General features: G+C 38.1%; 1 protein-coding gene and 1 pseudogene across 3 annotated transcripts in view; one reads left to right on the top strand and one right to left on the bottom strand.

Moving 5' to 3' along the window:
• LOC120781686 (ATP-dependent Clp protease proteolytic subunit) overlaps positions 1-25,252 on the bottom strand; it is a 114,781-nt gene that overhangs the window by 41,573 nt on the left and 47,956 nt on the right. For all 3 annotated transcript variants that reach the window (XR_005706133.1, XM_040113903.1, XM_040113904.1), the window contains exon 2: positions 5,919-6,335. Coding sequence is in view for 2 of the 3 variants with exons in the window: in XM_040113903.1 (XP_039969837.1) it covers positions 5,919-6,335 (417 nt within the window). In the remaining variant the exon portion in view is untranslated. The remainder of the gene's footprint in view (positions 1-5,918; positions 6,336-25,252) is intronic.
• LOC120781897 lies at positions 23,753-23,947 on the top strand (annotated as a pseudogene).

Below are 25,252 nucleotides of genomic sequence, written 5' to 3'. Positions count from 1 at the left end.
GAATGTCCGACCCCTAAACTGGGAAAAGGGGATGGCCAGCTGGTTGGTGGCCTCTTAAAAGTAAAGGCTGACATCACCGTCGTTCAAGAAATGCGATGGTCGGGACAAGCACGGAGTTCCGCTTACTACAGCGGCCATTTAAAGGTAAGCAAATTCAGTGTGGGATTCGTGGTGGGAGATAGACTCAGTCGTCGAGTCCTGGCATTCACTCCGGTAGAGAAGCGTCTGGCCACAATCCGCATTGGACCAAATTTTTTCAACATAACACTGATTTGCGTCCACGACTGACGGAAGAGAAGAACGATTTGTTCAAAGATGAATTCTCTGAGCGGCTGAAGTTCGCTTATGACAACAGCCCAGCCACAATATAAACATTGTGCTTGGCGATTTTAACGCCAGGGTGGGCAAAAAAGCCATCTGGTGTAACAGTTGCAAAATTCGCCCTCCATGGCGAAACATCTCCAAATCGGTTTGGGCTGACTGACTTCGAAGGGACCCAAAATAATTAATAAAGCTACTTGGTTGCCTCCGGATCGAAAAGTTTGAAATTAAATCGATGATGTTGTGATAGATGGACGACATGCATCTTTGACGTGAGTACGGCATCGACCACTATTTTGTTGTATCGAAGACACGCGACCGCCTCTGTACTGCAAAGCACGGACGTCAACAAACACAGGTAAGGTATGACGGCCAACAGCTACCAAAATCGACAGTTACACAGTTTCTACTCGAGTTGCACTCCTGCTTTCTGAAAGCACTCATCAGCAGCTGGGTACAACGGAACTACATTCTCCTTATGTACATCTGTAGTTTAGTTGTAGTAATAAAGTTTGAAAAGCTGGCCGACGGGGCCGATGGATTACCGGCTGAGCTATTCAAATACGGCGACGAAGAACTGACTAGCTACATGCATCAGATTCTTTGCAATTGGAATTTACGTGTGTTCTGCCGAATCTACAAAAAGGTGGATCCCACATTCGGCGCCAACTAAAGTGAGATAAGCCTCCTTCCTATAGCCACATTGATAAAGTCCAGTCAGTTCGTTGATACCATAGATGGGCGCTTTGCAGTACCAGTAAAAATGCAGTCAAATTTTTTTTTACTGATAATGAAATTAAATTTTCATTACCAGTACAGTTTTACTGATTACTGAAAAAATTAGCAGTAAAAATATTTTTTTACTGGTTACTGAAAATAATTTGCAGTAAAAATATTTTATTACTGGTTACTGGAAAAATTTGCAGTAAAAATAATTTTTTACTGGTTACTGAAAGAAATTGCAGTAAAAATACTGATAATATCATTTGAGTTGCATAACCAGCAAAATATTTACTGTTTACTGAAAATAGTTACTGGTAATGAAAATTTTGTGCACTATCATCAGGGAATTTAAATCATGTATGCACTCAATAAATATTTTTAGTCTTGCTCTGTCGTCTTTTCCTTAGAAAAAAATACACATGAAACATTAAATGCAAAAGAGTCAGAACTCAAAACCAAAAAGATTCAAACAAAAATTATATGCAATTATTTATAATATTATGAACGGATTGAGATCACCAAAAAAGAAAGTCCTCCTTGCAAAATCATCACCTCATAACTGTAACAGTCGTACAATCCAAGCAATGCAATTATATGTAGAAGCATTGAGAAAAATAGTCCAATAAATATTTATTGCACCCTACACATATTTATGCAATATAAAGGAGTGGAGGTTATATGCTAATTGTTTTATATTAGCTGATAAGCTGCTTTATCAGATTCGATTTACCCACGTTCGTCCGTCTGTTAAATAAAGTTTATTTTAATTTAATAAGAATTATACTTCAAATTAAGAATGAATAATTTGCAAACCTGTTACAGGGTATCAATAAGTCGGTTCGCCTGACTAAAAACTATTTTACTATTGTCCATGTGCGCAATCAATGAACAAAACAGTTAATTCTAAAATAATTCGGTCATAGGTTTGAGTAGTCTAGTGATTTTAAAAATTTAGGGTACTACATTGCAAAAAATAAAAAATTAAATATATTTAAATGAATACATTAAATTTCAATAGTGATGATTGTAGTAATGACCAAGATTTCGTTGGCGAACAAAATATTCCAAGTTATTCAAACGGTCGGAACTCACAAATAAGTCACAATATTATGAGATATGACAATTTAAGTGAAAGTTCAAGTACACCAGATTCGTTGATAAATGAAGAATTGGTTGGTGTCAATAGGATTCTCTTTAGTGAGAAATTTTTCAAAATTGTGGAGACGGTGTGTTTAAAAAGATGCAAAATAGCACTATTTTATTTGTTACTAGCTGACCCGGCGAACTTCGCACCGCCTAATTATTGGAGGCATATTTAGTAAGCCACAAACACACGACACAATACTTTTTTAATTTTATTGAAATTTGCTGCTTTTAGATTTTTACGAATATTAAAGAATTATAGTATAGGTGCATTCCTTTGATCGTGTGACGAAAATGATATGCGACATAAAAAAGCAATATAAATTACCCGTGGAAAAAATTGCTTATACGATTACTGACAATGGATCTAACTTCGTTAAGGCATTTAAAGAATTTGGAGTTGAATTAAGTACGTGAATTATATCGCATATATGTATTTAATCCAAATCAATATATTCAATTATTGATTCTCATTGATTTAGGACCTATAAATGAATGTGACAGTGATGACGGATCTGACTCTGATTCCGATTCAAATGACTCGATAATTGCTTTAGGTCCCCAATTTCGATCTGTAACTCCACGTCTGTCAAAACACTTTCCTTGTGCGAGCCACACTCTAAATCTTTTAGCTTCAACCGATTTCAACAAAATTTTTAATTCATCTAGTCAGGACATTAAAGATATTCACAAAAGATCTTTCCAAAGGTAAAAATTATTTTATTAACTGAACACTTTTTACATTTACATATTTTCTATAACTTTGTAGATGCACACAGCTTTGGAATAAATGCAATAGACCAAAATCTGCAGAAGTAATTAATGAAGTTATAAACGCGAATTTAATAACTCCATGCATAACAAGGTGGAGCTCTCTTTATGATTCCGTTACGAAGTTGCTGCAACACAAAACCAATTTAGCAGAATTGTGTTACCGTTTAAAAATTCCTACCATTCTCAGCGAAGAAGTTGAGTACTTAGAGGAGTACGCAAAGCTTATGAGGCCTATTGCAGAAGCGATCGACTTCCTTCAGGGCGAAAAGACCATGTATTTTGGTTACTTTATCCCCACTATAGTGACTTTGAGAATAAAACGCTCGTTTTTCGAAATAAGCGAAAAAATGCAAATAGCTTTGCTTAAAAGATTTGAAAAGTACTTCCTGATTCAGTCTGACGCTTGGGACGCTGTTATTGCCGCTATTTCTGTCCCTGACATTAAATTGCGATTTTTAAAAGCCCTTTTAGAAACTGCAACGACGCAAACAGAAGAAGAAGTAAAAACAATGTTCAACACTTATGTGGTGAAGTATGGAAAGATAACAGATGACGCAACACGTGTTCCGCCTCAAACTACTCAAAAACCCTTCCTTGATTTCGGGGAAGAAAGTAATGGTAAAATTATTGCATTTGACTTTCAATTAAATATTTGATTTATGCATATATTCACTTAAATAGATATAAGCATACAGAGTGGTTCCACTGACTCAGGCAATTATCTTCAGGAAACGCTTTTATACCTGGTGGAACGAGACGCCACAACAAGTTGTTTAAATAAACATCAGGCTATTAAAAACGTTTTTCTAAAATATAATACCCCATTACCGTCATCTGCACCTGTAGAACGGTTGTTTTCTTTCGCTGGTATTGTTAACTGGTCTAGAAGGCAAAAACTCAGCGATGCAAATTTCGAAATGCTTGTTTTAAGAAAAGCTAATGGCGGATAACAAGTTGAAATAAATGTTTCAATGAAAAAAAATATTCGACTTTTCTTTAATTATTCATTGGCCTAGTGGTTGGCTTTTGATTTTTAACTACCAGTAACTATTTTCAGTAAACAGTAAATATTTTGCTGGTTTTGCAAATCAAATGATATTATCAGTGTTTTTACTGCAATTTCTTTCAGTAAGCTGTAAAAAAATATTTTTACTGCAAATTTTTCCAGTAACCAGTAAAAAATTATTTTTACTGCAAATTATTTTCAGTAAGCAGTAAAAAAATATTTTTACTGCAAATTATTTTCAGTAACCAGTAAAAAAATATTTTTACTGCTAATTTTTCCAGTAATCAGTAAAACTGTACTGGTAATGCAAATTTAATTTCATTATCAGTAAAATGTTACTGTTTACTGCTGTACGTAATGCAGTAAATATATAATGCAGTGTGCCCATCTATCTATGGTTGATACACACTATGCTCGATAAGACCTCATATAATATCACCTTATCAGTGTGGCTTTAGACCTGGAAAATATACTATCGACCAAGATATCACCATGCGCCAAATCGTGAAAAAGACCCGTGTAAGGAAGATCGACACACAATACCTCTTCGTCGATTTTAAAGCCGCCTTTGACAGCACGAAAAGGAACTGTTTCTATGACGCTAAGTATGAACTTAGGTGTAGTTGTGCTACACCAGGGAATTCCCTATCATGTTTTTCAATTTAGTGCTGGACATAATACAAGCCGCAGAGGTAAATAGAGAAGGTACAATCTTTTATAAGAGTGTACAGCTGCTGGCGTACGCCGATGATATTGATATCATTTGCCTCAACAACCTCGTCGTTAGTTCCATAAAGTATCTCCTGTCATCAACGCATTACCAAGGGCGAGTTCCGCAGTCGATGGAATGATGAGCTGCACGAGATATATGGGGACATTGACATACTTCGGCGAATCAAGCGACAGTTGTCCGGATGGAACAGTCCAGCTTTAAAGGGTTTCGATTAAGTACCAGTTGGTGGAAGCAACGTTTTTCGATCGTGGCGTTATTTGAAGTGTTCGCCTTGGTTGTCACTGAACTAGCTCAGATTATGTGGAAAAAAGTCCAAATGCGAATGCAATAAATGAATTTTTATCGACATGGTGAAACCCATTTCTTAAGAATTCGTGTACAACCGTGATATAGTCATCTCTTCTGTTATTCGCAAGGAAACTATCACAAAACTCTTCGCACGTTTCTCAACACAGCTAAATTGTTCGCTTATAATTTAGAGAATTTTAAGTCCAGTGAAAACGCCTACATCTATATACACCGTTGGAAAGGAGTAGACGTACAGAAGTGCACAACGTTATTTTTTCGCATGAACGTCAATAGGAACACAGATAAAAACGCGTTGGCGCAAATTTAACGGTGGCGGTAACACAATTAAAGTTTGTTGAGCAAAAACAAATAAATTTTTTTAGACATTAAAATATAATGCTAATAGTGCTCGAAAGTACGAAAAACTCGGTTTTTAAGTTTAATTCGAGATTTTGGGTTTGGATGTTCCAAAATTTAATTCTCGTTCTATTCGACAAGACCTACAAGAAAAACAACATTATTTCTCAGGTATTTTGGAGTGTCATATTGTGTAAACTGAGGGAATTTAAAATTGTATAATATGGGTGGTTATAATAGCTCGATTCCACCATTTCTTTAAAATAATAATATTAATAAAATTTTAACGGTAAGGTTTGGTTTACAAAAAAAATCGATGGACCTTTTTTATGAGCAATTAGAAAACAGTTAGGTACACGACCTTCCCGTTACAACTAAGCGATCATACTTGGAGGTCTCTATCAACCAACTTTTAAGAGTACATTCGTTTTCTTTTGACCCACCCTAATATATGTAACTCCACATCTATCTTGATTAGCTTTATGTGATACAAAAACAGTTAGGTGAAAAAAAAACTATTATACTATGTAGCAAAATGTTGTAAGATTATAAAAATTATATTAGCAAACATACCTGAACTCCTCCAGAAGGCTGATGTATCATTATGCGCGCATTAGGAAGCGAATATCTCATCCCTGTAGTGCCTGCAGTTAACAGTAAAGAACCCATAGAACATGCTTGACCAACACACCATGTTGAAATTGGGGGTTTTACATACTGCATTGTATCATAAATTGCCAGTCCTGCAGTTACAACTCCGCCAGGAGAATTAATGTACATATGAATTGGCTTGTTAAAATTTTCAGATTGTAGAAATAACAGTTGGGCCACAACTAAAGAGCTTAGATCATCATGTATGGGACCCATTACGCATACTATACGTTCCTTTAATAACCTTGAGAAAATATCGTAAGCTCGCTCGCCTCTGCCCGTTTGCTCAACAACCATTGGAATTAGATGAATATATCTTTTGTTTGACGTTTTTTTCCCCTAAAATAGTAACATTACAGCAATTAAATAATATAATTAAAATAAACACAAGTCGTTCCAGGAATATAATTTCATACTTTACATCGAACAAACGAGAATTAAAATTACTTGTAAATTTTCATTCAAATTCCGCGTAAACCGCACCCGTGGTTCGAGATTTGTAATAAATACATGAAATTCTGGAAATATTTGTACAAAATAAGCTTGACTGAGATTGATTAAAAATTGTGATACAGGCGCGATTGTGATCAAATTTAGTCTAATTTCTCATTACAACATGGGAATGCTGGGATAATGTTATACACCAAATTTGTGATTTTATCTAAAATCTAAAAATAGCCTTATGTACCCTAACGCTAAATGCTTAAAGAGTTGTATTAAAGAGTTAATAGTTTTGACCACAATCCTTATATGGAGAGTGGACGTAGTTACCACCCGATATCACACATTTTCACAATGTGATTGTGTGGGCACACAGACAAAAAGTATCACATCTGGCAGCACCGTTTGTCAGTTATTATATTCTTTCTTTCTCTTGATATTCTTTCTGGAAATTTACAGTTTCAACTAAATGCTTAGTTTTCAGTTTTAAGAAGCGTCACTTCTTGTACATACGCCAACAAGTGAAGAAGTGTTTTGAATTATCTTAATAAATAATCTTTTAAATATTAAATGTGGTCTTTCATTACCCCCACATAATTGGTGACCCCTACAGTTTAACAACACACGCAAGCAGATCAACAACACTGCATCACCTTGCCGCCCAGTTGCGCTTACCAGGCCGCACAACTGCAACTGGCGCAAGCGGCCAGCGCCATACGCCACCTGTACGCCAGCGGACAACACATTCAAAGGACGTAAAGCGCCAATCTCACGGGCCTCTCGCCAGCCAACGGCGTTGGTACCAGCACCTACTACATTAGTGCCAACGATTTATATCAGCACAATTTGATGGCCACCACCACCGATATGTCGCCGCATTTGGCTGGTACAGCACAACAACATGGCCACAACAATCAACAACAGCAATAACAGCACCAAAACTAGCACGTACAAATGCTACTGTAATCGCAGGTGCAACAGCAACAACAATATGTTCATTTCTATCACGCGACTTACATCAACAACAGCGCAGTAACAGCAACAACGGACGCTGTAGCAGCAATCGCCACTTCAACACCAGCTATATCAAACTTGAATCTTAATCACTATCTATTCAACAGGACCTGTCGCTGGAGCAGCGCCCATAAGTACAGATAGGCCAGCAGCAACAGCAAGCACCACCACCACCACTGCCGCAAACTTTGTAGCAGCAGCAATCATCATCATCATTTTGCTAGCAACAGTACCTCCATATCCTGATGTACGAACTACCCAGCTTCTAACCTCATCATCAACCAATACCACAACCTCCGACTACATATCAATTGTCGCAGGCACCACAAGCCGTCATCATGCAACACGCACAACCACAAATGACGCTACAACCACTGTCACACGTGTCAACGGTACATATGATCGACATCAATTTGAGTCCACAATGTATCGCTTCACCTACAGTGAATTCGGCTCAACGCACCTTGCATCAGTCGCCGCCTCCACGCCACATGCAACACTATAAGGTGCACAACGCCACGCTCAACCGCCAATCAGCCGCCGCGCAGGTTGCCAACCGGCCGCCGCGCTACGCTTCAACACCCTACGCATCGCACTACCAACAAAGGTAACACATCGCCAACTATTCATTTACGACCGCACATCGAGTACGAAATTCCTCGTCGACACTGGGAAGAATATTTCGGCAACTCCGCTTTCTCGTAAAATAATAACTCCTTTTCGACTGCAAGCTGTAAGCGGTAGCAAAATCGAAACCTACGGAGATAAGGCACTCACTCTTAATTAAGGACTATGGCGTCTGACCAATTGGATATTTGGTATAGCTAACGTACCGTATCCAATCGGTCGCTTTGTAGACCCTAACTGAGTCTCGCACGTGTAGGCTCCTATACACCTATTACAGCGGTCATAAGCCTAACCGAAAACTGCACAACAACCACTTAGCCATACCAATTGGCCAGTGACAACAGTACGCCGCATAGCCGTACTCTCACCGACCAAATGAATTCGTCACATTCAACAACCACTTAACCATACCAATTGGGCGTGACAACAGTACTCTCACCGAGCAAAAGAATTCGCCACATACATCAACCAGCCTAATTGAACCGCATCCGCACTAGGATCTGGTAGTGGAACTCAACCTTAGAAAAGTCCAGCAAGACTTTATTTGAGGGGGAGTACTGTGGGCACACAGACAAAAAGTATCACATCTGGCAGCACCGTTTGTCAGTTAAAAATGGTGAAGCAAAAATTCAAACATTTACTGAAAAAAGTTTCTTGAATGTTGTTAAATACTTGTCAAATAATAACAAGAATTACTACTCTTACCAACTGAAGAGCTCAAAAGGCCTGATAGTTGTCAGAAATGGTGTAGAATTTTCGGTAGACTCTAACGATGTTAAAGAAGCACTGGAAGAATGTGGTTTTAGTATTAAATTAGTAATACATATTTTTAACAGGAACAAAGTCCCACAACAAATGTTCGAAATAGAGTTGATGCCAAATTCTAACTAACTTAAGAAAAATTAAACATATCCGATTAACAATCTAAAATATATGCTCCATCGCAGAATTTCTCTTGAGGAACCATACAAAATAAATGCTTCAGTACAGGGCATATACTGCCAAGAATATGGACACACGAAAGCATATTGCATCCTAAGTTGCATGAAGTGTGGTGATTTACATCCTACAAAAAAATGTACTATTAAAAAAAGGATTTAATTGTGGCGGAAATCGCAGATATTACGCTATTATCAGAAACTCATCTTACGAATAAAACAATTTCGTTATACCGGGATTTAGACTCTTTGTTACAAATCACCTAAATGGAAAGGCACATGGTGGAACAGGAGTGTTGGTTAGAAAACGTTTAAACCACCAAGCATTAGAATATCATACTGCAGCGCAGTTACAAGCTACAATATCTATAAACAAATCGCTGCGGTGACTTAAACCTGACGGCTATATATGTACTTACTGCCCACCTCGGTTTAAAATTATAAACATCCAAAGATTTTTGGAAGACTAGGTCATAGATTTCTAGCAGGTGGTGATTACAATGCAAAACACATAATATCTCTTGGTAACCCGACCTATATATGTATATAATATTGGCCTAGTGATCGAAACAAAATACCAGATTTAATTGATTTTGCTGTAATCAAAAATATTCTTAGATAAATCGCGGATGAAAGCTGATACATGTACAGATCTATCTTCTGATTATTCTCCTGCACTAATAAAGCTACGTGAACAACCACCGTTGATGCAAAAGTGGATCTAACATCTTTAAAACGCATTGGTTAAAATATAAAAAATACTTCGAAGAGATATTGAAGAAAGCATAAGAGAAACAAAAAACTATAAGCCGCTTGGTCCCAGAAAAATTAGTAATAGAGAAATAAAAAAGCTTCACTTCCACTCAGGTTCAATTAAAATCAGCTGTACGTAAATTAGAAAAGCGCTAAAACATGAGGAAGAAACGAATATAAAGAGCTGTGTCAAAATTTATGCAAGCGAAACTCCCTTTGGAAAGCACAAAAATCCTGAAGCCACCAGTCAACTTCAACATGCCTATAGGAGACTTTGGTAGCGGTGCTCTCCTTGCTCTTAAATGCAATTCTTAGTTTCGGAAACTACATAAACCTGGAAAAGACTTAACATAGCCGTCTTCATACAGACCAATCAGTCTTCTACCCTGTATACATATCTAAAATATTTGAAAAAGTGTTCCTATCAAAGATGTCTCCTTTCCTCCACGAAAATAATATAATTCCAATTTGGCTTTCGTGATAAACATAGCACGGTAGAGCAAGTAAATGGAATTACTAATGAAATAAGAAAAGCATATGAGCACAGAGAGTACAGTTCAGCTATATTTCTAGATGTGCCTTAGGCGTTTAATAAGGTGTGGCATGAAGGCCTTTAATATAAGATTAAAAACTTTCTACCTCAAGAATTGTATAAAACATTGGAGTCTTATTTAAAAAATAAACAATTTATGGTTAAAGCGAGAGATTTTATATCTGATGAAAGACCACAGGGCAGGGTTTTAGGTCCAAGACTAAACATCAGATATACAGTAGATCTTCCAACAGCGAATAATGTATTGACATCAACTTTTTTACACATTTTAGCATCAAGAATGAATATTAGCGAAGTGCTTAAGGTCTGTCGAAAAATGGTAGCTAATGTGAATGAAGCATGTTACATTTTCAGTAAGACCAAAAATGTGCCCGGCAGTAAAAATGAACAAAATTTTAGTATCCCAAGCGAAGGAAGTAACTTATCTTGGTGTTCACCTAGATAGAAGGCTCACGTGGAGAAAACGTATCTCTAGTAAAATAACTTGCATGAAGATAAAAACTAGAAACTTAAATGGGCTTTTAAATAAATACTCAAAACTTAGCCTAGACAACAAAGTGCTTTTAGATGTATAATGCGGTCATAAAGTCGATTTGGATGTATTGCATACAACTGTGGGGCACGACCTCTGAAACTAATATTGATATAATACAAACGTTAATATCGAAAATGCTTAGAACAATCACGTTAAAAGAAGTAGAGGACAGCAGAATGAAATATATATCTAAACTTCGAGATCACCCAAACCCATTAGCTAATGATTTTGCACATTCCTGCGAGCAAACAAAAAAAACTCCCGCTCTTATGACATTTCTCTTCAAGAAAGTTTGCCATTTCATTATGGAAATTTATACAATCCAACGATTCGAAATTATCACAATTTACCACCGAAAATCGGAGTCAGTGGCCTCAACTTCAAGAGCGCTAGTGCAATTTATGGTCCATAATCGTCCTGCCAGTTCCTTAATTAAGCGTCTAGTGGAAAAATTTGAATCCACAGGCACAGTATCAAATGTTCCCGTGCCAATGAGACAAAACAAGTGCATATAGTGTCAAGAATATTGATACCGCTGGCGCATCAATTGAGGAAGACCCAAATAAGTCTCTCTTACGTCGTTATCAAACGTTGGATATCTCTGTGACGTCTTGGTAGCCTAAGAACATCCGGTTGAAGGCGAAACATACGCTCCACAAGGTTGTGCGCTGGGTTTGGGACCCGCCCTATGAAAAAACACTGAAAAAGCGTAAACAGCCTCGGATGAGAAACCCCCCTTTTGATGATGACCATGGCAAACGAAATAAGGACTTCGATTTGAGGGCATGCACTGGGAATGTCCGGTCCATTAATTGGGAAGGTACCGCTGCCCAGCTGGTTGAGTGGAGGTTGACATCACCGCCGTCCAGGAAATGCGATGGCCAATACAAGGACTGAGGCGAGTGGGTCCTTGTGGCATTTACTGTAGTGGCCATAAAAAGGAGCGCAAATTCGGTGTGGGATTCGTGATGGGAGAGGAACTCTGTCCCCGAGTACTGTCATTCACGCCGGTGGATGAACGTCTAGCCACAATCCGCATCAAAGCGAAGTTCTTCAACATATTGCCGATTTGCCCCGACGGAAGAGAAGGAATATGCGACCAAAGATGCCTTCTATGAGCGTTCGGAGCGCACCAATGAGAGCTGCCCCTGCCACGATATCAAAATCGAGCTTGGCGACTTTAACGCCAGGGTGGGCAAAGGAGGTATCTTTGGCTCTACGGTCGGCACATTCAACCTCCACGACGAAACAGCCAAATGGATCGAGGCTGATCGACTTCCACGGGGCCCGAAATATGGTTTTATCTAGTACTAGATTCCAGCATAAGAAAACTCATCAAGCTACCTAGCTGTCTCCGAATCGAAAAAAAACAGATGTGCGTGGGCTCTGAGGTCCTAACATCGACCACCACTATCTTGTTGCAGCCAAGATTCGCACCCACCTCTGTGCAGCAAAAAACATACGTCAAAAAGGAAGGCTCGACGTCGAGAAGTTGCAACCAAAACAGTCAGCCGAACGCTTTTCTACTCAGCTTGCACTCCTGCTTTCTGAGAGCACTCGTCAACAACCTGGTATAAAGGAACTCCTTACGTACAACCGAAACCATTGGTTTTCGGAAAATGCAAAATAACAGCTGGTACGACGAGGAGTGCCGTGTCGCAGCGGAGAAAAAACATATTGCCTACCTCACAGAGTTGAAGAGGGAAGAGAGACGCATTGGCAGACAGAAAAAGAAAGACGCAGAAATGCGTGAGTTTAAAGAGCTTGACAAGCTGGCCGACAGGGGTAATGCTCGAAAATTCAACGAAAGGATGCGGCGGCTAACAGAAGGTTTCTTGACTGGAGCATACTCTTGTAGAACCCCCAAAGGTGATCTAGTCATCGATGCACAAGCATACTAAAATTTTAGAGGGAACACTTCTCCAGCCTGCTGAAAGGCAGTGAAAGTATAACGATAGGAGAAGGCGAACCCGATTCCCCAATCGATGACGATGGAGCAGACGTTTCATTGCCCGACCATGAAGAAGTTCGAATAGCAATTATCCACCTGAAGAACAATAAAACGGCGGGGGTCGATGGATTGCCGGCCGAGATATTCAAACACTGTGGCGAAGAACTGACAAGGAGCATGCATCAGTTTTTTTGCAAAATATGGTCTGACGAAAGCATGTCCAACGATTGGAATTTAAGTGTGCTCTGCCCAATCCACAAAAAGGGTAACCCCACAATCTGCGCCAACTACCGTGGGATAAGCCTCCTCAACATCGCGTATAAGGTTCTATCGAGCGTATTGTGTGAAAGATTAAAGCCCACCGTTAACAAACTGATTGGACCTTATCAGTCTGACTTTAGACCTGGACCAGATATTCACTATGCCAGACTGGACAAGGAAGCAAAGCAAATTTGTCTGGCAGTGAACGAGGGCAAGAGGAAATATTTCCTGTTATCGAGTTTGCGAGAGAAAGGTTCTGCGAAAGATTTATGGTCCTTTGCGCGTTTGCCACGGCGAATATTGCATTCGATGGAACGATGAGCTGTATAAGATATATGACGACATTGACATAGTTCAGCGAATTAAAAGACATCGGCTACGCTGGCTAGGTCATGTTTGGCCAACGTGGTAATTGGATCGGTCGCAAATTCGAGGCACTCGAACTTGAGAACAAACAGCTAGAGCTGAGTCACTTTTAGATTTTATTTGTAGCCAGAATCTTTTTATTTGTAATAGGCGAAACTCCAGTACTTTTATAACTGCGAGCAGCGAGGAAATCCTTGACTTCACTCTGGCTTCAAAAGAATTAGCATCCTTGATATGTTCTGAACGATGGCAAGACTTCTACTAGACGCTCATTTTTCATGAAACCAAGCCACAGAGAAAAAAATTTATGACTAACTCCAGGCGTGTATTTACTGTCCAAGCGGGATTTTTAATGATGAAAGGGAATAGAGACTAACCCATTGGCTTATTTCAAATACATTGGTTTGAATGTGAACGACGGCGTCGGTAAGGTTTTTAAGGTAGAAAAAATACTTTTTTGCGAATTTATTTCTTAAATATAGATTGAGTAATTTTAAGAAAAAAAAAAACACTTTGCGGTGTTCACCCCAACACGGCTGGAAATTATCGGAAAATAAACAACCAAGGAAAATTAGTCAAATTATAATCAAATCTTCCCCCCATCGTTCTCTGGAAATTTTTTTCCATTTAAAAATTTTTGGCGGCCATTTAAAGTGAAAACTGATATTTCCCACTAAAACATTCCGCCATTTTGTGAGTTGAAAACACCCTTAATGTAAAAAAATTACTTAATGATGGAGGAACTATTTTATATGCCAAAAATGTGTCCAAACTTTGAAATGGATCGGTCCAGCAGTTTTGAAATTACAGTGAACACGGACTTTGAAACAGTAGTTTTGAGAAAAACGTGTATAAAATTTATAAACTAAAAAAATGATGAAAAAATTACCCTATATTATCAAAAGTATGCTCAATAATGTACAAAAGGTCCGAATAAAATTACTCAATCCATACTTAAAAAATAAATTCCCAAAAAAAGTATTTTTTTTTCTACGAAAATCTAAACCCAACACCTTAACAATAAATACATAAATTATAATTTGAGTTTTCCATTCGAAAATAAAATAACGAAAAGTAAAAGATGCAAACGATGTAGACGAAAACTCATGGTAAAACTGTACAAGAGAAAATTATTAAAGAAATACCCAATATCATGAACTGGCTTAATAATGTGATATATCAGCACGTGAAAACCCATAACCAAAGGAAAGAACAGCAAATCCTTACACGTTTTGCGAAAACTATAGCATAGCATAAATCGAAATCGAAAATGCAATTGGTTTGGGCGGATACAGGATGTTCTCCCAATTAAGAATATACTATATACACATATAGCCGCAGAACACCTATAGTTTCCGAGATATTAGCTTTTTAAGTCAAATTTAAAAATTAAAGTCTGTAATATTATCCAACTGGTCTGGCAGTGTACGAGGGCAAGACGAAATATCTCCAGTCATGAAACAAACAGTCGTCGCACTCGCGACTTGGCACTCACGTCACTGTTGACAGTCATAACTTAGAAGTTGTAGATAGTTTCGTATATTTGCTAACCAGTGTGAACACCACCAACAATGTCAGCCTGGAAATCCAACGCAGGATAACTCTTGCCAACAGATGCTACTTCGGACTGAGTAGGCAATTGAGAAGTAAAGACCTCTCTCGACGAACAAAAACCAAACTCTATAAGTCGCTCCAAATTCCCCTGCTATATGGTGCAGAGGCTTGGACGATGACATCAAGTGATGAGTCGACGTTGAGAGTTTTAGAGAAAAAAGTTCTGCGAAACATTTACGGTCCTTTGCGCATTGGCCACGGCGAATATCTCATTCGATGGAACGATGAGCTGTATGAGATACATGTTGTCCGAATGGACGAAAGCACTCCAGCTCTGAAAATATTCGACGCTGTACCCGCCGGGGGGAGCAGAGGAAGAGGAAGACCTCCACTCCGTTGGAAGGACCAGGTGGAGAAGGACGCTTGGAATATCCAATTGGCGCCACGTAGAGAAAAGAAGAAACGACTGGTGCGCTGTTGTTAACTCGGCTATAATCGCGTAAGCGGTGTCTACGCCAATTAAGAAGAAGAAGAATATTATCCAACATTATATGCACTAACACTTCGCCAAATAGTTTTTAGACATTTATTTAATCATAAATAATGCACAAATACACTATAAAACAAAGTAAACAAAAAAGAATTGTAACTTAATGTGTAAAAAATTAATTCAAGTCGTATTGGCCAAGTCAAAATAATATTTTAAAGCCAGGTGATAACGAAAATTGGTGGTCCGATTAAAGCCTAACAAATAAAATGTGGTTCAGAGAATCAGAAATCAAAGTGCTTATCCATACCATGTTCAAAGTTTTGAACAAAAATTGAATTGATTGAATTGATGATTTGTTAGTACCTGACTTTGAAAATAAACACGAAACATGCATCTCATGGCGCAAGGAAACTCGAACACCTTCACATACATATCGCTGTTGATTGTACCCGATATAACGAATGAGCTGCTTCTTTTGCCACAACTGCAATTTGCTTGCCACACAAGAAATTTCTTTGGAAATTTTGTTAACTTTTTGGTCTTGAATTTTTCAGAAACATTTCTGCGAGAATCGGCTGTATAAGATTCCTGTTCAGGTAGCTGAAAAAAGTCCGCTAAAACGTAGATCTAGTCACCAAATATACAGCATTCGAATTTTGTAACAAAATCTTCCGTCAGCTTTTTAACTCGTTGTTTTGCGGTTTCGTTCTTGACGGCGTTTCTGTCCGGAGCATTCTGTACCTTTCCCGTCTTCGGCGCAGCTTCCTTTTTCGTCCTGCGTTAGAAAGATTCTGAGCAGGCCGCATTCCTTCGCCTTCTCACGATTATGTGGCCCCTTCTTTTAATAGAACTTTTTTTCTCTTAATATGCACATTCTCCATAAAGCGTTTAGTAAAGGGAGAAATGGTTTTAGGGTTGGCTCCTACGTCTTTGGCAATTTTCTGCGGATTCTTTTGAAAATTTTTAATAATTTTTTTGGGCACTTCCAATTCGCTTGCCATTTTCGCATTAAATTAATTTTTATTGACTCTAACAGACGTAAATATTTTCTGGCATTTATTTCAGAGCTACTAAGATAAAATTGTTTATTTGCATTTTTATTTGGAACGCAATGTAGCGGACAATTTTATTCGATGCAGTCAGCATTTTCACTAATCTTAAAATTCGCCGAATGCACTTTATGTACTTCATAAAGCCATTATTATATTAAACACTAATGATTATTTCGATGTGATATTTGGCACATATGTCACTGACAGTCATACCAACCTAGAGGAAAAATATTTCGACGAATGGGTTTTGGCGCGAAATTTAAATTAAAAAGTATGAATATTTTTTGCTCACTGTAGTATAAGGTTTTCGAAAAGTACAAGGAAAGTTCGAAACATTATTAAGCGTTAAGTACTCGTTACGCAGAAACAAAGTAACGGGTTTCGCGAACTTGGTGCTGTCTGAATTTCAAGACAGTTATTAAGACGCTACATTTTACGTACGCTGACAAGCGATCTTATTCTATTTTATTGAGCAAGAGTTGTCGACTCTACGTCAAAGAAATTTAGAAATAATTCAATACTAAAAGCAAATCGAGCGTAAGCTAACGCTTCTCATTAATAAAACTATAATGACAAACGACAGCACCTTGACTGCTTCTCTTAACGAAAAATACATAACATATGCATTAAGGGTATTTATTTCAGGAACAAAAAAACCATTACGTGACATTATTTTTGCCGCACGTCCAAATTACTTGCAATTCGCGTTAGCTGTACCTCAAGGAATTTAGTGTAATCCTGAACGCTTTCAATTCGCAAATAATGTTGCTAAAAACTTGGAAGAAAGAGCTTTTCGGATTGAACAACCTTCTATTTTTTAATAAGCAGAAGAGAAAACAGAAGCCACCTCAACTAATGGACATTAACAGTTTAACCCGATTCAGACAGCCTATTAAACGAAGATCATCAAAAGGCCAAATAGTGGCACTGCAAGGTATATAAAAGTCCTTATTTTCAAGAGGAATAAGAATATCAAACTACAGTCGATCAGAAGCTGATGACATTAAAGATAAACTTTTCAACATAATGAAGAGAATTTTTTAGGAACAGCTCCCTGCTGCTGTTTGCAGAACGAACAATAGTAGTCTAGCCATAAATCTACTTATTGACACAATGACAGCAGTAAAGGATTCTTTCTTTGCGAAGTCTCTGCATGGTTTTAACTCTATTTTTAATACTTCAAAATATGTCAGCATTTGATGGAATAATAAGACTACACTTGCTTAATTAAGTAGGATCAACATTGGATTTCAAAAATAAAACATAACAAACTGCACCCAGTTCATAGAGAATTCAATTTCTAAAGTATGCTCTCGTCAATTTTACAGCGGTCGAAAACATAGAAGTTCCCAAACTAGTTCAGGAAACATTTTTTTTGCCTATCCTCATGTTGCTCTCTCTTATAATACAACCATTGTTACCACTATTTAAAAAGAAGATGAAGAAGCGGTATACCCCAGAATATATTCTTAACCAACGGGTGTTTCGGACCTCGAAAATAAAGAAGTTAGTATCTTGTTAAGAAATAATATAATTAGGCCAACTAAAGTGGGGTGATGAATCCAGTAAGGGTGATAGATAAAAACGGAGAATACGAAACAACAAGACGGAAACGCCCACAAGTTCAAGACTTTAGAAAGCTGTTCTCAAAAATAGTTCATGATATACCTTCAATCCTATCAAACCCCCGTAAAGCTAAGTATTTTATAACACTCGATTTTAAATGTGGATTTCACCAGATACGAGATTCGCAGACTTCCTTCCAGAATTTTTCAAAGAGCTATTGATGATGTGATGAATTGAGAAATGATGCCAGGTTTATGTAGAGGATGTTATTTTTTTTCTTCTAGAGAACCATGCAAACCACAACGCATTGATATTGGATAAACCCTATACCGCAAATATTAGAGCTTCGCGAGAAAAGTCGCAATTTTTCAAAGAAAAGGTCGAGTATCGCGAATTCGGGACCTCTTGAGAGAGACATTCCAACAAACCTCAGTAAAAGTTGTGATAGACGGATGACACGTCTCCGGTATTTTAGAGGTTCTAACATCCGACTCCGACCACTATCTTGTTGCAGGCAATATCCGCACACATCTCTGTGAAGCAAAAAACGCACGTCAGCAAACACAAGGAAAGTGCTACGTCGATCGCAATCACAACAGACAGCCGAACGGTTTTCTACTGGACTTGTACTCCTGCTCTCTGAGAGCACTCATCAGCAACTCGGGATATGGGAACTATGGAACGGCATTTCAAGCTCATTACGAACAACTGCAACCGAAACCATTGGTTTTTGGAAAAGGAAAAAAGAACAGCTGGTACGACGACGAGTGCAGTGCATTAGCGGAGAGGAAACAGACTGTCTACCTCGCAATGTTATAATCGAACACAACACGTGCGGGATGGGATAGATACTGAGAGACGCACTTGCAGACAAACAAAGAGAGAGTCCGAAATGCGTGATTATGAAGAGCATGACAAGCCGATCGAACGGGGTAATGCCCGACAATTCTACGAAAAGTTGCGGCAACCAACGGAAGATTTCAAAACCGGATCATACTCTTGTAGAACCCAGAGAGGGGATCTAGTAACCGATACCCAGAGCATACTAAAATAAAAGAAATGTGGTGTCGTGGGACACCAGGTAGGAACGAAGTTCCTTCGGATAATGTAGAATCGATACAATTTGCAAAAAAAATTGTGCTTAATTTTATGTACGTTGTCTTGATTTTTCTCTCCAATTTCGCTGATTAGTTTTTATTTAAGTACATAAGTATAAGTATTAAGAAAATTTAGTCTTTTAAGAAATAATGAATTACGTAAAATAAAAAAAATAATTCAAATTATAACAAAAAACTCAAACCATTAACCAACCTGCGCCAAAAAATTTGCAACAATTCAACTCCCCATAAACGTACTTAGTGCAAGTACAATTCTCACCCAAACTAATTTGCATACACAATAATGTTACAGATTTTCATGCCTAATTATTTTGAAAAACCTAAAGGTAGGCTATAACTAGCGATCTTACAGTCTTTTTCTTACGGGTTATTTCTTACGGGTTTTTTCTTACGAATTTGCTTTTTCCTGCCTTAAGGAACTTCGTTCCAATTATGGACGGAACACTTCTCCAGCCTGCTTTATCTCAATGAAAGCATAAAATCTGGAGATGGTAAGCCCGATTTCCCAATAGCTGGAGATGGAGTAGACGTTCCATTGCCCGACCATGAAAAAGTCCGAATAGCAATTACCCGTCTGAAGAACAAGAAAGCGGCGAGAGAGAACTGATAAGGTGTATGCATCAGCTTCTTTGTAGAATATGGTCGGACGAAAGCGTGCTCGACGATTGGAATTTAAGTGTTCTCTACACACTGTGTGTCTGTAGTACTTGATTCCAGCACAAGAAAAATCATAAATTTTCCTGGCTGTCTGCGGATCGAAAAGCTACCAACCGGATCGTTGAAAGACGGAAGACACTTCACCAGACAACCGAATGATTTTCTACTCGACTAGCGCTCCTGGTGTCTCAAAGCACTCGTCAGCGACTTGGTAAAAGGAATCTGTGAGACGGCATTTCAAGTTCCTTACGTACAGCTGTAAACGAAACCATTGGTTTCCGGAAAACGCAAAATAACAGCTGGTACGATGAGGAGGGATAGATACCGAGAGCTGGAGAGGAAAGCGAGACGCATTTGCTGACAAAAAAAAGAGGGCTCGAAATGCGTGATTATGAAGAGCGTGACAAGCCGACAGGGGTAATGCTCGACAATTCTATGAAAAGATGCGGCGACTAACAGAAGGTTTCAAGACCGAAGCATACTCTTGTAGAATCAAATCTTATGAATACCTTACCAACAAAGGCTGAACATCAAGAATCTAGAACACATTGATGACATGGAAAGCAAGCTAACAACAAGAGCTGCAGTGTTCAGTATGGGTATCCTCTTCATTATAGCTGTGATATTCTTTATTTTGACCATTCATCATAATTTTAAATATAACAGATGCAAATCTTCCTTAAAAATCTTAACAGCATGAGAAACTCCAAAGGCGACCTCCATTTAGAGGGTGAGGAGTCAAGTACTTACTCCGCATCAAGGAAACTTGCACGGAGCCTGAGACAAGGCATTTGCGTTCTGTCCCCGACGGCAAATTTTTTGCCAACAACGGAAGGAAATCACGTATGCAGCAGGGAATGGCTTTTCTTTAGGCTTTAGGCTTAGTCTTAAGTTTATACTTTTTTTTAATGGTGTAAAAACCCATTATGCGGTTATAGACGAGTTAACAACAGCGCGCAAGTCGTTTCTTCTTTTTGCAATGTGGCGCCAATTGGAGATTCCAAGCGAAGCCAAACCCTTCTCCGCCTGACCTTTCCAACGGAGTGGAGGTCTTTCCCTTCCTCTGCTTCCCGCCGCGTGTACAGAGTCGAATACTTTCAGAGGTGGACTGTTTTCGTCCATTCGGACGACATGACCTAGCCGGTGTGGCCGCTGATTTTTAATTCGCTGAACTACATATGTCAATGTTGTTGTATATCTCATACAGCTCATGGTTCCAAGGAATGCGATATTCGCCAATGACAACGCGCATTCTCTATAAAACTCGTAACGTCCACTCATCAGATGTTGTCATCGTCAATGCCTCTGCGCCATATAGCAGGACAGGAATAATGAGTTACTTGTATATACAAGGTGCGTTCCAAAGTAAGCAGGACTTTTTGAATCTAGCGCCCCCTGGTGGTATATTTAGACTGGTGCGATAGAATCTGCTATCTTTATCGATTGTCCAGTGAGAATTTCATGACATTTCATTGGTTGGAAGTGAAGTTATTGCGTTTTAAGTGTCAGTATGATTGTGTTATCGGTGCGAAAATGAGCTTCGAAGAAAGAGCCTACATTAAATTTTGTTTTAAAATTGGTAAAACTTTTACCGAAACGTTTCAATTGATGAAACAAGTTTATGGCGATGATTGCCTATCCCGTAGTAGAGTGCACGAGTGGTTTCAACGTTTTCAAAGTGGTCGTGAGGACATATGTAAATGACGGTCAACATGTTGGTCAATCAAAATCCGTGATCACTGGAAATTCCATCGAAACTGTGCGTGAATTCATCAAAAATCAGCCGAAATCGTCATTGAAATTCATAAAAATGGAACTGAACATCTCCAAAACATCGATTTATTGCATTTTTATCGAACATTTGGGCTTACGATTACAAATTGACTGACGACCGAAAAATGCTCAGTATCCAACATTCGATCGACGCTTGTTACCGATTATTTGACCAAAAATCACATTTTAACCATTAACCACTCCCCGTATTTACCTGATATGGCACCGTGCTACTTAATATTTTTCGGAAAAATGCATTTGCCCATGAAAGGAAAGCGCTATGCAGACGTAGAAGCCATTCAAAAGGCTTGCACCGACATACTGGCGGCCATACCGGCCAACGTGCTAAAACACTCGGTCGGCATGCTTTTGGACCGTGCAAATCCGCATTGAAGCAGAAATTGATTTTGCCGAAAAAAGCATTTGTTCTGTGTTTTTTTTAAGTTCTGTTTACTTTAGAACGCACCTTGTATTTGTTTTTATTCGTTGAGAGAGAACTTTACTTCTCAATTGCCTACTCAGTTCGAAGTTAATGTTAGATCCAAGATAGAAATAATTATCTACGACTTCAAAGTTATGACTGTCAACAGTGACGTGGTTTGTTTGATGACAGGAGATATTTTATCTTGCAATTGTTTATCCAAGAACAGGAGAAAGCAGAACTAACAGCGCGGTTGTTGAGGTCAATGATATCAATATCATTGGTGAACGCCACTACCTCTACACTCTTATAGAAGGTGGTACGTTCGCTATTTAGTTCTGCAGCTGGAATTACGTCATCCAAGAGTAGATTGAAGAAGTGATACGAAATGGAGTCGCTTTGTCTGAAACCGTGGTGGGTATCGAACGGCTCGGAGAGGTTACACAGACGTATAAATATTGCAGGGATATAAAATTCAGACATCGCGGCATAAAGGCAGCTCCTTTTGGTGCTATTAAAAGCAGCTTTGAAATCGACAAAGATTTAGTGATTTTCCAGGTTCGTTGACGGTGGGCTTTAATCTTTCAAACAATACGATCGAGAGAACTGTGATGTTGAGGAGGCACGGTATCCCACGGTAGTTGGCGCAAAGTGTGGGGTCTCCATTTTTGTGGATTGGGCAGAGCACACTTAAATTCCAATCGTCGTGCATACTTTCGTCCACCCATATTCTACAAATGTTGCAAATGTTTTTAAGTAAAAAATGAGTGTATTGAACATTTGTATATGGAATGATAATGGTGTTAACCAACATAAATTGAAGGATTTCGTGATGAAAATAATATAGATATTATGCGATTATCAGAAACTCATCCTATGAATAAAACAATTTCGTTATACCGGGATTTAGACTATATGTTACAAATCACCCAGATGGAAAGGGACATGTTAGAACAGCAGTGTTTGTTAGAAAACGGTTAAACCACCACGCATTAGAATCTCATGCTACAGCGCAGTTACCAGCTACAACAATATCTATAAAAATCGCCTTAAACCGGGACTTAAACCTGTCGGCCAGCTTGTCAAGCTCTTCATACTCACTAATTTCGGCCTCTCTTTTTTAAGTTATACTTCTTATACGAGTTTCGAAAAGGTTGCGATAGATTCAGGTTGCACAACCTTGCTCAATATGAATCTACGCAATCTTGTCTGCGAAGATATTCGAGCAGCAAGCGAAGCGGTGACAATCGGCGACCGCTTGTTCGTTTCTTTCGGCACAGCTCGGCTTTTCTACCAACAACACAATGTTGCCATGCTTATGCTGTTGTTGTTTTTGTAGAACAATGTTTCAATTTTTGGTTGGTGACATATTCAATTTAAAATAAATTTTGTTGGGATTCGAACCTAAGTGCTCGTCGTCACTTTTCAAGCGCTTACCACCTCGACCACCATTGACTCCTGTATTGCGTTGTCCTAATTATGGTTTGGTTATGCATGAAAGAAATATACAATGGATCGCCGATTGTTACCTCTTTCCTTGCTGCTGCTGCGCATATGTATGTTTGTATGCTTGTTCATTATTGAAGTTAGACTGCTTTTTCTTTCCTTTGTCTTTCATTTCTGCGAATTCTCAACTATTTTATGTGACCTTTTGTTGAAATACCCTGCGTTGGTCTTTGAAAAATTAAGACTATACTTCACTTCAGAAATGATCCTGTGAAGTACGGTCTTCATTTACATTTTTTGGAAATCGACCCACGATGACGAAGTATTTTCGTTTTATCTGACAGCGTGAGGTTAAGAAGTTCATTGTGGCATATTAGAAATGATGTTTCTTTGAAAATCATTCGCTTACAACGGATAAAACGACTTCTGAGTGGTGATTTTAATGAATGAATTCCTTTTGGTTGAAACGCTCGGTGTTGGCCGTTGAAAAGTTAAGACTATACTTCTCAGGATCATTCATTTCTTCAAAGAAATTAATGACATTTAGAAATATGCATATTTGCATTATTTCGTTGTCATTTCCATATTCGTAGCAATAGAAGTTCTATGGCATAAGTAAAGTAATGGCCGCCGATTGTCACCCCTTGCCGCTTTAGCAGCTTCGCCTATGTGTACGCATTTGTATGTTTGTATGCTTGTGCATTATTCGGCAATGTATGCAAATATATGTACATATAAGTATATATGAATGTATGAGCAAGTCAATGCGTGCACATGTAATAAGTATATTGATTAGTGTTGAAAATATGATTTCAATTTCTGAACGCGCACATGCGTATACATACACTCATATGAGCATGTGCAGATACACAAGATACGATAGAAGATGTATGCCTTTTAACATCGTATACTATACAAATAAATATTTTTCTTACTAATAGAAATTAAATTTATCACAGCAATATTATGTATATGTATATTATGTATATTGCTGTGATAATATACTGACTTAAGTATGGTTTAGTTATGCATGTACATAAGAAACATACGATGTTTCTAATAATTCTGTTTAAGTATAGAAATATGCTTTTGTAGAACATTTGCTTTCGCAAACATACAGACAAATGAGCAAACGACATAATATATGTATGTATGATTGTTTCGCATTTTGCTTCTACGCCGGTCAAATTTAGATACAAAAATCGGCTGAAATGTGTGAGAAAATAAAAAATTTACAACTAGGGCAAATAATTTTTAAAAAATTTATTGGCAATTAAATATAAATGAAAATACATGTAAATTTACTTAAATTTATTTAAATTTATTGAAATTTCGTTTCGCATTTTTCGGCACTTTCAAATTAATTAATATACATAAGTAATATTCACGACTTAACCCGCACACGTCTCATTCGCGCAAAATTTCCAACTTTATGAAAATTGGCGCAATTATTGACACTTCAATTTTATGTAAAGTTTAAAACATGTTTACATATGAATATATAATATATTTGATTTTGGCGCAATTATTAACACTTGTCTTAATATACAAAATTGGGCCAAAACGAAACAATGAAATATATAATTACTTTTGCATGTCAATATGGAAATGCCGACGGCAAAACGCAAAGGCATATATTGCACATATGTACATACATACATACAAGCGATTTCTTGGTTGAAAGCAAAAACTGAAGCATGAGAAATTGAAATGCCGACGGCAAAACGAAATTGCTTACAT

Source organism: Bactrocera tryoni, unplaced genomic scaffold (genome assembly GCF_016617805.1).
Source record: "Bactrocera tryoni isolate S06 unplaced genomic scaffold, CSIRO_BtryS06_freeze2 scaffold_7, whole genome shotgun sequence".
NCBI classification, from domain to species: domain Eukaryota; kingdom Metazoa; phylum Arthropoda; class Insecta; order Diptera; family Tephritidae; genus Bactrocera; species Bactrocera tryoni.
This window is presented reverse-complemented; position numbering and strand designations above follow the sequence as displayed.